This window comes from Chlorocebus sabaeus, chromosome 7 (genome assembly GCF_047675955.1).
Source record: "Chlorocebus sabaeus isolate Y175 chromosome 7, mChlSab1.0.hap1, whole genome shotgun sequence".
NCBI classification, from domain to species: domain Eukaryota; kingdom Metazoa; phylum Chordata; class Mammalia; order Primates; family Cercopithecidae; genus Chlorocebus; species Chlorocebus sabaeus.
Genome location: NC_132910.1, coordinates 136,011,381 through 136,024,649, shown reverse-complemented (window position 1 = coordinate 136,024,649; position 13,269 = coordinate 136,011,381). Strand labels below are relative to the sequence as shown.

Genomic DNA, 13,269 nt, shown 5'->3' with positions numbered 1-13,269 from the left:
CAGGTACTTGGATGTTAATTGTCTAGTTGTTATGCATTCTTTATTTATATATCTGAAAATTGTATCTATTCAGCATTCAATTTTTTAAACTTGAAAAGTTAAATACAAGTTTTCAACATTATGATAAGTCTTGCTTAATCATTCCTCACTTGTACGCACCTCTTTTTAGTTATGAGGACCTGGTCTATTCCAAACGCTTCTCTCTTTTCCATGGGTTTTCAAGAAGTGAATCATTTCTTGACACTTCCATTCTGATTCTAATCTCTGCTCATCATAACCACAGAGGAGTCATAACTTGTCTGAATCTTTGAGGAAATAGTCCTTCATTTTCTTCCAGCCCTCAGGAGGCGGCTCTAGTCTGTAGTTCTGCTTGACGCTGCTAATCGTCAGAGAAGCAGATCTAACGTTCCTTCTCTCTATAGAATCCCTACTCTCAGGTCGTTCTTCCCTTCCTGCCACTGAGCATTTTCAATAACGTTATTCATCTATAACATTATTCAATAACAGCTAACTTTAGTCCTGTTCGCAATATCAAATATTTCACATACTGTTGCTTCTCAACTTTTTGGTCAAGATCAAGTATAAGATCTGTTCTTATCAATTTAATATCTGATCCATCCTCTATCTGAAGAGATTAAATGGATTTTTGGAGCAGGGAGATGCAATAGGAGCTTGCTCCAACCCCACACATGGACATGGTATTGCAGTACCTCCTGGAATGCTGCGCCCTCCCCACTCCAAAAAACATTCGCGTACTAGACCATCCATACCATGCACAATGTGCTCTAACATGTTATGGGAAGGAGAGTTATCCTTTATTGTGCCAGCTGTAGAAAGATAAGAATAAATATGTTTTCCTCCATATGTCCATTGTCTTAGGTTTACTTCCCCAGAAGCAGAGTTCCTATTGGGATTTGTGTTCAAGTGTATACCAGGGGGTGGTCTCAGGAGAACAGCGCAGGAGACATGCTGAGCAAGAATGTGGGCTCAGGTAGGAACTAACTTCATTCTGACCTCAGAGCACAATTACACTCCCAAATGTATCTCACCTTGAGGCTAAGGGGTATCAGGACTGTAGAGGGTCTGCGATTCTACCCTACTTAACCACTAACAAGCCAGCCTGTTTCATGGATGCTGGCAGAAGACACAAGACTCTTGGGTTAGAAACAGATGACTTTCTTACTTATAGCAGAAGCCATAACCAGAGTGTCAGCATGATGCTTGAGCCAGTTCTCCCTGCCCCCCAGTACCCACAGAGGTGACACAGAGGGCCCATTACGGATTCCCGCATGCTCTGTGGGCTGCGTTATAACAGAGGAACACCGCGTTATAACAGAGGACCACCGCGTTATAACAGAGGACCACCACGTTATAACAGAGGACCACCGCGTTATAACGGAGGACCACTGCATTATAACGGAGGACCACTGCGTTATAACAGAGGAACACTGCGCTTGGGGGATCCACTGCTCTTTAGAGAAGCAGCCCTGCTGTTTGTCTGTGAGGAGACATTGCCGCCTTCTTCAAGATTACTTGCTGCAAACACAACCTTGAGAATGGCCCATGTAAAGAGCAGAGCCAGCCTTGCATTCTTGACACATCCAGCAAGGGATGCTCAAGATGCATGGCAGACGGGCTCTCCTAATCGGGGAGTGGTCTGTCTCCAAGAAAGAGGGAGCAAAGTGTCCTGGAGGAGGGGACTTGTGTGGCTGTGGACAAAGCTACGGAGAAGGAACAGCTGTGAGCTGTTTTCCTTCAACATCCACAGTAGCTGGGGATGAGGGGGTACCACCTCCGAAAGAGGATCTGAGAAGGGCGCCCTTAGCATCCATGCCACCTGCTTTTCCCTTAAAATCACAGATTTCTTTCAGATTCTATATTATCAATTACTGTCTACAATTTCTATTATAGAATTTTCTAAATTTACAACATATTATGCAAAGAGTTGTTAAGTTTCAAATAATGATTTTATACCTAATCCCAAGATTTGGCAGAGATAAATACATCCTCTTTCTGTTTTCAATCTTTTCTTCGTGTTCATTTTTTCTAATTAAAAAAGTACTAAATTTTGGATTATCCTCTTACAAGAGACTTGTCATGTTAAAAGCTCATATTAGTTTTGCTTTTTGGAAAGTTTTGCTTTTTGGAAAGACAGAATAAAGAAGTGCAGCCTGGGCACAGTGACTCACTCCAGTAACGCCAGCACGCTGGGAAGCTGAGACAGGAGGATTGCTGGAACCCAGGAACTTGAGACCAGCCTGCATAAACATGGAGACCCCATCTCTACAAAAATTTTAAGGAATTAGCTGGATATGATGGCACATGCCTGGAGTCCCAAGTACTTGGGAGGCTGAGGTGGATGGATCACGTGAGCCCAGAAGGTTGAGGCTGCAGTGAGAGCTATGATTGTACCACTGCACTCTAGCCTGGATGACAGAGTGAGACCCTCTCTGAGAGAGAGAGAGAGAGAGAGAGAAGTGCGCAGGTGGTGGGACATGCCAGCTGTTCTGCTTACCTGTTCTTAACTAGCCCTGTGGCCTTGGGCAAGTTACTTAACTTCCCCACTGTCCCTTGGTTTCCCCATACATTAAATGAGTCTCATAATGGACCTTATTTCATAAAATTTTGTCGGAGCTGCCTAGAAAGCCTTACAACAAAGGTCAATACTTGGCATTTAATAAGAGCTCAGAAAATCTTTGATTTTGTTTTCCAAATGTCTCCAAAACTTCTTTTAAGCTACAGCAACAAAAACCATGTGCAGTCTTCTAACCACAAAAGGCAACATGAGTTTAAACAAGGTAAGGTATTGTTTTCTGATTTGTTTCATTTCTGTTGCCCTTCCTGAATATGCCCAGTTTTTTCTTAGCCTTTTTGAAGAAGTAGCATATTGAGTTAATGTCTTCGGTGAAAATAAAACTTCCATATCCAATCTCTCAGTCATAAATGAGTGCTATCTGCATTATCCCTTCTTAATACCTTACCTAATATTGCTTCCCCCTAAGTAAAGCTCATTGGGAAATTTTATATTCACTAAAGGCAGCCATAAGATTTGGGGAATTACATAATCAAGAATTGTATATATCTAAAAAGGAACATTATAAAATCCTCTAATTCAGACCACCTATAGTACAAACTAAAGATGAGGAAATTGACTCTTAAAAAGATTAAATGACTCTTCCAAAATCACAAAGATAATTCAGTGAGTTTTTTTCCTCTACTAAATGTTCCTTTTTTCTGCATTTCATTCTCACTTAAGCAACTTATTGTCTCAAAGAGCATCACGTAATGATATAAAAATGCAGCTTTCCAATCACACTAAGGGTCTCTCGATTTCTTCTCTTGACCACCAATCAGGAACCTTTGCTGGAAGCTTGTTTCTGATTGGTGAAAGTAAGCCGTAACAGTGGAATGCCAAGGAGTAAACACAAAAGCGTAGCAACAACTGAGTTTGCTGTCTCACTACCCTCAGCCTAGGCCAACCTGGACTCCTTCACCCCAAATGAGGTGACCTCTACACTTTATATGAAGACACTGATTTACCATTCAACTGTGATCCATCTTATAACATGGCAATCCGATACAGACAGGAAGATAAAACTGAACAACACAGCTAAAATAAAGTGTATTCCCAGGTAAAATAAACACGTGCTTTAATTTGAAATGGATTCGTCCGATGAGTGTCAGTTACAAGGGCACAGAAGGTACCGGTGCAGAAGAGCTGTTTCTGTGGGCAGTATCACAGGTCCCGTAAGGGGCAATGCTTGTGCTGGGCGACATGACCCATCTTAATGTATAAACCCATAGCCAGACAGGACGTGCAAACAGGTCTCATGGTGAATCCATGCTGTGGAAAATGACACGGAGAATGGCTGCCTCTCAGCTGGGGAGGGTCTTGGTGTCCTAGGAAAGAATGTTCACGTCCTAAAGTCGGTGGTTGGTGTTCTATCTAGGCGATGAGGGAAGGATACTTTTCATAGTGAGCGCCTGGTGGGAATAGAGTCTGTTTTTGCATTTTGCTGGAGGAAGATATTTCTACCACCTTATTTTTTATTCTTGCTTACAGAATACACATTGTGGAAAAAGGATGAAGTTGACCAGCGAAAAGTTGCCCAAGAACCCCTTTTATGCCTCCATATCTCAATATGCTGCTAAAAACCAAAAATCCTTCCAATGGAAAAAGGAAAAGACTGGTACGAATCCTACTAGTTAAGCTTCCCTTGGAAAATACTTTCACTAACAGTTCATTTTGTATGCTAGAGCAAACGAGACAAGAAATACTGTGTTTGATTGATTTCAAGGAAGTGGTTAATCATTACAGACCTTTTGAGTTTTCCCACAAGAATCTGTGAAATTGCTCATTTATCTGGTAGCAAATCGTCAGTGAGGTCTCACAGATAGTTAGGTCTTGAGTTTACTCTCAGGACTTAAGGACATGCTTCTAGAAAACACAAGCCAGATGTCATGTTTGTTAAAGAGAACAATGCCATGCTTTACTTGCAATTATTATTTAAATACCTGATTTCCCCTATAGCCTTAAAAATATTATATTAGGGATGGGATGCTCATTTGGTTAGAGGAGCTCTCATTAAGGCTCAAATTAAGAATTTAACTCACCTCTCCAGACGGCTTTGCCCATTGAAGACAAACCAATGCATAGACCGAGCCCTGCACTGCTACGGCCCTACTTGGCCATAAGCAGGGTTGGTGCGAAACCAATCCACAAGTATTGCTTTTTTTGTTTTTGAGATGGAGTTTTGCTCTTGTTGCCCAAGCTTGAGTGCAGGGACGCGATCTTGGCTCACCGCAGCCTCCGCCTGCCTGAGTCTCCCGAGTAGCTGGGATTACAAGCATGCACCACCACACCCCCCAATTTTGTAGTTTTGGTAGCGTCGGGGTTTCTCCACGTTGGTCAGACTGGTCTTGAACTCCCAACCTCAGGTGATCTGCCCGCCTTGGCCTCCCAGAGTGCTGAGATTTACAGGCGTGAGCCACCGCGCCCGGCCTGTATTGCTTCATTATACAAGGCACAGTGTTAGGTACTGTGACCATGCCCTTTTTTCAGGTAATATTTCTTCCTTGCGCTAAGGAGGCCAGCTGTAGGAATGAGTATTAGAAAGAAATATTGTCAACAGTGTTAGATGGATTTTACATGATTCATTACTTCAGGAGAGAAAATTCCTATTATGTGGTTAATGGAATTCCTTACGTTTTAAAAATCAGATCATTACACCCATGCTAATTTGGTGGATAAGGCATTGCAGCTCTTGAAGAAAAGAATACTGAAAGGAGACACTCTGGCATATTTCCTGAGAGGTCAACTATATTTTGAAGAGGTATCATTTTTTGTTTTTTTTTTTTCATTTCCTATAATTCTGTTGTTAGATCCTGAGACAAAAATTTCATGTAGAGTTTCTTTCTGTGTTATACTAGGGAAATTCTGTCCAATTACATAGACTATGGCTGTGGCTTTAACAGTGGGATACAGTGCTGCTAGCTTGAGGAGTTACCTGACCTTTCTTCATAAAATCCATGTCATGAAAGCCATTTATGGGAGTCATTTTAGTATAAAATCCATTTCACACTATAGATTAAAAATCAAATTTTTATATATTTGCTCAAAATATTTAATAATACAAATTATATTATCAGGCCAGGTGCGGTGGCTCACACCTGTAATCCCAGCACTTTGGGAGGCCGAGGCAGGTGAATCACCTGAGGTCAGGAGTTGGGAGACCAGCCTCTCCAGCATAGCTAAACCCCGCCTCTACTAAAAAAGAAAAAAGAAATAGCCAGTCATGGTGGTGCACATCTGTAATCCCAGCTACTTGGGAGACTGAGGCAGAGAATTGCTTGAACCCAGGAGGCAGAGGTTGCAGTGAGCCGAGATTGTGCCACTGCACTCCAGCCTGGGTGACAGAATGAGACTGCCTCTCAAAAAAAAAAAAATTATATTTATATTATCAGATATCTTCATATTAATAATTGAAGCCCTGATTTTTATCTAGTACTTAGAGGTGGCTTTAGTTGTTCCTGGACAGCATAGGAGGAAATCGCCCTCGTTCTCCACATCTTGTTGGGATAACCTGGGAAGTAGACTGAGGCATGGCTATGCCAGCTGTCCCCCCAACTTCAGTAATGTAGTTTCGGTTTTTCACTGATTTCCCTGGGAAGACTTGAAAAGGGACAGACTGTCCTTCACCATTCGTTGACTATTTGGGCAGCTGTTCACCTATATCCCAATTACTTTCTCACTTTTCAACGGCACCTTCATCTATCCTGACAACAAATGTTTGCTGAGGGCTCATTGTGCACCTGTCACTCTGAGGATGGCAGAGTGCCATGGCAGACAGCGTGCTTCGTTAACAAGCACTGCTTGTTAACTGTGTGTTTAACTTGGGCAGAAACGCTTGGCCACTTGGTGCCTTTGGGATTACTTAAAGATCATAATAAAAATAATTAAATATCTTCTGGGTGCTTCTAGGGATGGTATGAAGAAGCATTAGAACAGTTTGAAGAAATCGAGGAGGAAGACCATCAAGCAACTTACCAGCTAGGAGTGATGTACTATGATGGGCTGGGGACCATTCTAAATTCTGTAAGTTAGTGTCTTGGTCACAGTGGTTAAGATTTCATTGTCAGTGGATTGTTAAACACAATTAAATATATTTTAATGCTTTTTTTTTTTTTTTTGAGACAGAGTCTTGCTGTGTCACCCAGGCTGGAGTGCAGTGGCGCGACCTCGGCTCACTGCAACCTTGACTTCCCGGGTTCAAGTGATTCTCCTGCCTCAGCCTTAAGAGTAGCTGGGATTACAGGCACTGCCACCATGCCTGGCTAATTTTTGTATTTTTAATAGAGACAGGATTTCACCATGTTGGCCAGGGTCTACTAAAAATACAAAAATTAGCCTGGTGTGGTGGTGCATGCTTGTATTCCCAGCTACCTGCGAGGCTGCAGTGAGCCAAGATCATGCCATTGCATTCCAGCCGGGGTGACAGAGCAAGACTCTGTCTCAAACAAAAATCAAAATATATTTGATTGTCCAGTATTATTTTCTTCTTTTGGGTGATGTTTGAAGGTTCGTGTCTGATGGATCTCGGGGTGGAGGGTGCAGATCTGTTCCTGCTAGTGGTTAGAATATCTTCTATGCTTTCCTTGTGACCACAAAGCAGATGTATTAATGCGTAAGATTTGTATATCAGATACAAACTATGAGCACACAGTAAAAGTATGCTTGAATGGAAGATGGTGTTTGTTAGGGGCTCACAAGTGTATTGTAAGAATTATAAATGTGAAAGAAGTTCCAGGCCATGCTTGCCTTTTAGTCAGTTCTAAGAACTGTGCTGATTCAGGATAAGGGTTATTAGATGGGAGGGAAGAGAGAAAAAAGGAAGCCCATATTGAGACTTAAATCAACTCAGGCAGCTGTAAAAGGAAGGAAATTTCTTGTATCCCAGAGCTCCTGGGAGTGCCTGGATAGGAAATGTACTTTTAGAGATTCTTTTTGTCCTTATCGCTTGCCTGGCAGGATCCAGGACAATCGTAACTCTTGGGCACAGATTCATAGTATTACACATCATGTCAGAGGGAGGACACTTCACAGCCTTATTGGGAGAAAGAAATTCAGTTTGGGTAAAACTAAAAACTAGGGTTTTTTTGCTCTTTCTTTTGTCGAAGGAGAAAGGGGTGGACTATATGAAGAAAATTCTTGATTCTCCATGTCCCAAAGCAAGACACTTAAAATTTGCAGCTGCTTACAACCTCGGAAGAGCTTATTATGAAGGAAAAGGTGTTAAACGATCCAATGAGGAAGCCGAAAGGTAATCCTACCTGGGAACAAGATTAGGTTTGAATGGAATGCTGAAACCAGGAATAACATGCCTCGCTTTCTCGTAGACTGTGGCTTTTCGCAGCAGACAATGGAAATCCCAAAGCTAGTGTGAAGGCTCAAAGTATGCTCGGGCTGTATTACTCAACCAAGGAGCCCAAGGAGTTAGAAAAGGTGACATGCCCCTCTTTTTTAATGCCAGTGTTATACTTAGATTAATATTTGTTTCACTACTTTTTTTGAGAAAATGGTGGGGAATGTTGTTTTAAATCTCTATTTCCTTAAAATGTAAAGGAAGTGTACATTTTAGGATCTCAAAGCCCTTTCATTTATAAATGTCCTCTTCCCTACCTCTATAGAAGGAAACCATGAATGTGAGAGTATTTTGTGTACTATAGTATCAAAGCTAAAAGAAGAGAAACAGTCCTAAAATTACGGCCAAAATCCTTTTAATCATGAATAGATGAATATTAGCAGTGACTTGAGAAATAATTGATACTAATAAATAAAATATACTAAGAATTAGTTACAAATAAAGTCTATCTAAGATTTTCACAGAAATATAATCTTTCATCCACGGTTGAAACAGTTTCCAAAAAAAAATCCTATAGGGAGAAGGAAATGGGGGCCGAGTCCTACTTGTAAGAGAGGAGTTAATGGCAAGTTTGCAAGAGGCATATAACAAGTAAGGCCACCTTCGGATAGATGAGCAGCCACCTGGAATTTTGTAAACGAGTTCAAATTCCCTGTAGCGGAGTATGAGGCAAATGTGCTTGAGGCTACATACAGCGTTTATCGGGGTTGTCTTTGATCGCAGGAGCTGCCATCTCTAGAATCCACAGGGAGCTTGAACTCTCCCTCACCATCAGCAGTCTCCTCTCCTCTGCTGGCCACATGCCTTTCAGACACTTAGTTCCTATTTGGCACCTTCCTGATCCCTACTCTGGAAGGTCCCCAAATCCTGAAACCTAGGACAGCTGGTCCTTCTCTGCCCTAAGCTGTCTGGACTGTGACCTCATCTGCACTGCGGAGAGACGGCAGAGGAACTCACCTCCACACAGCGTTAGGCATGTGTGCTAGTGTGAAATGCGTCCCAAGGCCTACAGCTCTCTCCTAGAGATGGTTAGCGGTGCTATCTAGGAGCCACAGATTTCTTTTCTGTCTAGTATTCCCTTATAATTTCATCTAGTGGATCACAATACAATGATGAAACTGTGCTTTTCTTAGGCATTTTACTGGCATTCAGAAGCATGTGGCAATGGAAATCTGGAGTCCCAGGGTGCACTTGGTCTCATGTACTTGTACGGACAAGGCATCCGGCAGGATACGGAAGCTGCCCTGCATTGCTTAAGAGAAGCAGCAGAACGCGGAAACGTCTATGCTCAAGGGAATCTCGTGGAGTATTACTATAAGATGAAATTTTTTACAAAGTGTGTTGCATTTTCTAAAAGGTGAATGTCTGTGTCTGTTTTGTGCTGCTGTAACAGAATACCACACACTAGGTATTAAGAAACAGAAATTTATTTCCCACGGTTCCAGAGGCCAGGAAGTTCAAGATCAAGGTAGGTGTGCTTGTCTGGTGAGGGCTGCAACCTCCATAGGGGAGGACCATCATGTCCTCCCGTGACAGCGGAAAGCTACAGGAAACCTCTTTTATAAAAGGGCTTTAGTCCTGTTCATGAGGGAGGTGCTCTCATGGCCTCATTGCCTCTTGAGGGATCACACTAGCAACACTGGGATTTTGGAAGGAACTTATTATTCAAACCCTAGCAGTAGTGTTGGAATAAACTGGATGAAGCATTGACAAGAATGCCTAAGAATGTTCTATGCCAAATCCTTCACAGAGCTTTCTGCAGTATTAGCAATGGTAGCTACTGAGCACTTGAAATATGTCTAATGCAACTTAGCACTAAACTTTTAAATGTTAATTAACATAAATATTCATATGGCTAGTGGTTACCATACTAGATAGCACAATTCTATGCCATTAGCCTTCAGGATTTCAGTGCTACTAGCTGAAGCAAGTTGCTTAAGGAGCAATTGCTTTATGTGTAAGAAGAGAATACCTTTATAGCAGGATCATAATAGTGTACCTAACACAGCTTGGCATATCACCCGTTTATCACGTCTTCATTTCTTCCTACACTCCTTGGCCATGCAGTTCTATAACTGCACAACTACATATAGCTCCGTAAGAACTGAACATGAGAATATGGTGAAAGACTGAGACTATATCTAATAAAATATACAAAAACGTCTTTTCCCGGAGTCTGTAAGGCTCCGTGTACTTTCCCACACTTACTTACCCAGTGGATAAAAGCAGTGTGTCGGGGACACAGACCTGGGTGTACTCTGGAGTGCCCATCAGACTCTGCGTGTGCTGGTGTTTCCCAGTCACACCCTTCCCACAGCGCCAGGTCTCCCCTCTCTCCGAGCCCTAGTGCAGGGCAGTGATCTACAAGAGGATGGAGGGAGGGAGGGGCTGCTTCTACCCGCGTCCCCAGCGTCTCGGGCTCCAGGCAGCAGACCACTTACAGGAGTGATTGCCCATATCTCAAAGCAAGTGTCCATCTTAGTTAGAACTAAAGCTTTAAATCATTCTTTAAAATCTTTGGCGTTTTCCATTATTTCCCGCATTCCTACTCCGTTAACATTGTGGTTAACGTGGAGGTGACCGGATCGCATTCTCACACGATTCTACGTATTTGTGTCTGGGTGTAAAGGATGACTTCTTTCCCTTGTCCATTTTTAAAGATGGGCTAGTGAAAGGGTTTTCTGGTCCTATGTGGCTAATGTCCAAATTGAAGGTGGCTGTTTCCATACGTGATCCAAAGAAGTGGAAAATGCTTTCTTCTCCACGCAGTTTAAATCCACAGTGACATTCAACTTCCAAGAGTAATATGACAAGAAAAAAGAAACATACCTTTGTTTTCTAATGGTGATTGAGCCTGCTGAGCATAATTACAGAGACGATGTAAAGTCACCACTATGGTAAGCTCGCCTTCTCCTGGTATGAGTTGGCTATACGAACCCTTCACCACGCTGCAAACAACTTAGTTTTCAAAGCAGTAGAGAGAAATCACTTCGGGGACAAGGTCAGTTTCTAGGCACATCGTTTTACAAACACTTACGCCATAACTGATGTCCTTTTCCATTTCACCACTCTACGTCCTCTCAGGATTGCTGACTATGATGAGGTGCACGACATCCCCATGATTGCCCAGGTCACAGACTGTCTCCCGGAGTTCATCAGCAGAGGCATGGCAATGGCGTCCTTCTACCACGCAAGGTGTCTCCAGCTCGGCTTGGGCATCACCAGGAACGAAGCAACGGCTAAGCACTATTATTCTAAAGTAAGCGTTAGAACAAAGTATCAGTTCACCCAAAGAGAAACTGCCAGGCTTTAGTTGCAACTTGAAGGGTTTTACGGATTAGTGTTTTTTCTACTCAATTACTGTGCAGATAACCTCTGTCTACAGAGACGCTGTCAGACATGCAGATTGTTTGCAGACAATTGTCCGATTCTTATTAGCATAATTTAGCTCAAATGATTAAAAGCCCTATTTTGATGCAAATTACTCTTTCATTCTGCTACTATCTGCAGCCTAAGGCCCAGCACTAAGACCTTAAAGCTGAACAGTTTATGTCTTTCATCTAGAAAAAGTGTGAACCTATGTGTTCATTCTAGTACGGTAATGAAATACGGTTTAAAGGTTTTTTTGAGCATGACATCTACCCCACTCAGGAGGGATATTCTTGAGCTTGAGGTAGTCAGTGAAAATAAGCCTTTCATACTTTAATCCGTGTGATCAATTTATTTAGATCCCAAATGCATTTCACATCTCAAAGTAACTACTAAAAACTAAAAAGCAAGGGCTGTGGTAGTTGCGGGGGGGGGGGGGGGGGGGGGGCGGTAAAGGAGATCATTATGAATACTAAGTTTGGATTTTTTTTTTTTAAAGAAAAACCAAAAAGCTGGGCATCACATCCATGAGTCAAAATTAGAATTACATCGTAGCAGACTTGGTAGAGCAGTGTTTGTAGTGCACAGATCGTTCAGCCTGAGTGGGGGAACAAGGGAAGGAACAGTCTTCTGAGTCCCTTGGCTGACTCTGATATTACCACAGTGGTTCCCAAGCTTCTCTGCATGTTAAAGTCACCCCAGGATCTTTTACAAATTCCAAAGTTCAGGCCTTATTTCAGAAAATTTCAATCATGGTCTCTAGGAGACAGAAGCATATTTGTTGAAGCTCCCCATGGGATTCCAATGTCAGGTAAGTTTGGGAACCCTAAATTACTTTAAAATTAAAACTTCCAGAGCATCAAAGCCATATTAACACACAGACACACAGCACACAGCCCAAATGCAACTGATCTTTAAGATATTTACCTCTACCTCATTCTTCGTATGAGTAACAGTTGTCTAACTTTTTTCATTTAAATGCTCTCTGTACTGGCTGGGCACAGTGGCTCATGCCTGTAATCCCAGCACTTTGGGAGGCTGAGGCGGGCAGATCACTTGAGGTCAGGAGTTCAAGACCAGCCTGGCCAACATGGTGAAACCCAGTCCCTACTAAAAATACTAAATAACCCCGTCTCTACTGAAAAATAAAATTAGCCAGGCATGGTAGTGTGCGCCTGTAATCCCAGCTACTCGGGAGGCTGCGGCAGGAGAATTGCTTGAACCTGGGAGCAGAGGTTGCAGTGAGCCAAGATCACACCACTGCACTCCAGCTTGGGACTCCATCTAAAAAAAAAATGCTCTCTGTATTGTACCAGTTTCCAAACCAAGCTGATTTCAGGTTCTATCCTATCCTTAATATCCTTAGAAAACTCTAGTCAAACATATTTTGAAACGTGGTATCTAGTCATCCTGCATAAAGCAGCGAAACAAGGCCAGGCGCGGTGGCTCAGGCCTGCAATCCCAGCACTTTGGGAGGCCGAGGTGGGAGGATCACCTGAGGCCAGGAGTTTGAGACCAACCTGTCCAACATGGCAAAATCCCATCTCTACTAGAAATACAAAAATTAGCCCATCATGGTAGCGCGTGCCTGTAGTCCCAGCTACTCGGGAGGCTGAGGCATGAGAACCGCTTGAACCTGCGAGGAGGAGTGTTGCAGTGAGCGGAGGTTGTGCCGCTGCACTCCAGCCTGGGCAACAGAGTGAGACTCCATCTCAAAAAAAAAAAAGCAAAGCAGATTCCAATCTGAGAATGATTTTCCCTATGATGGGAGAAAACAGCCCCATTACTCTGCGTCTAGGATACTGTACTTTAGGACTCTAGGATACGCATCAAGGATACTGTAGTCAGTTTGAGCCACTGGGGATACCGATAAAATGGAGATAATTTAGAGGCAGTGAACCAGTGAAGGGTCTGGAATGATGTCACATGAGGCATGATATGAGAACAGAAACCTCTCTCAGAGCAAAAGGACACGAGG

General features: G+C 42.7%; 2 protein-coding genes and 1 non-coding gene across 13 annotated transcripts in view; 2 read left to right on the top strand and 1 right to left on the bottom strand.

Annotated features, from left to right (window-relative positions):
• Positions 1-13,269, top strand: part of LRP2BP (LRP2 binding protein) — a 32,944-nt gene that overhangs the window by 17,621 nt on the left and 2,054 nt on the right. For 3 of the 11 annotated variants that reach the window (XM_073017770.1, XM_073017769.1, XM_073017768.1), the window contains exons 2-9: positions 880-3,632; positions 4,064-4,190; positions 5,221-5,333; positions 6,482-6,595; positions 7,678-7,820; positions 7,897-8,002; positions 9,056-9,279; positions 11,007-11,181. In XM_073017770.1, coding sequence (XP_072873871.1) covers positions 4,085-4,190; positions 5,221-5,333; positions 6,482-6,595; positions 7,678-7,820; positions 7,897-8,002; positions 9,056-9,279; positions 11,007-11,181 — 981 coding nt within the window. In that variant the 5' untranslated portion in view covers positions 880-3,632; positions 4,064-4,084. Of the gene's footprint in view, positions 1-34; positions 3,633-4,063; positions 4,191-5,220; positions 5,334-6,481; positions 6,596-7,677; positions 7,821-7,896; positions 8,003-9,055; positions 9,280-11,006; positions 11,182-13,269 lie in introns of those variants that run through there. The other 8 variants (XM_073017775.1, XM_073017772.1, XM_073017774.1 and 5 more) reach the window with 8 other exon arrangements.
• LOC119624108 (U2 spliceosomal RNA) lies at positions 550-732 on the top strand. The gene has a single exon (XR_005240189.2). It is a non-coding gene; the product is annotated as a U2 spliceosomal RNA (small nuclear RNA).
• The window catches only part of SNX25 (sorting nexin 25), a 153,214-nt gene continuing 149,272 nt past the window's right edge, over positions 9,328-13,269 (bottom strand). The window contains exon 19 of the mRNA XM_008000439.3: positions 9,328-11,176. Within this exon, the coding sequence (XP_007998630.2) occupies positions 11,162-11,176 (15 nt within the window). The 3' untranslated portion in view covers positions 9,328-11,161. The remainder of the gene's footprint in view (positions 11,177-13,269) is intronic.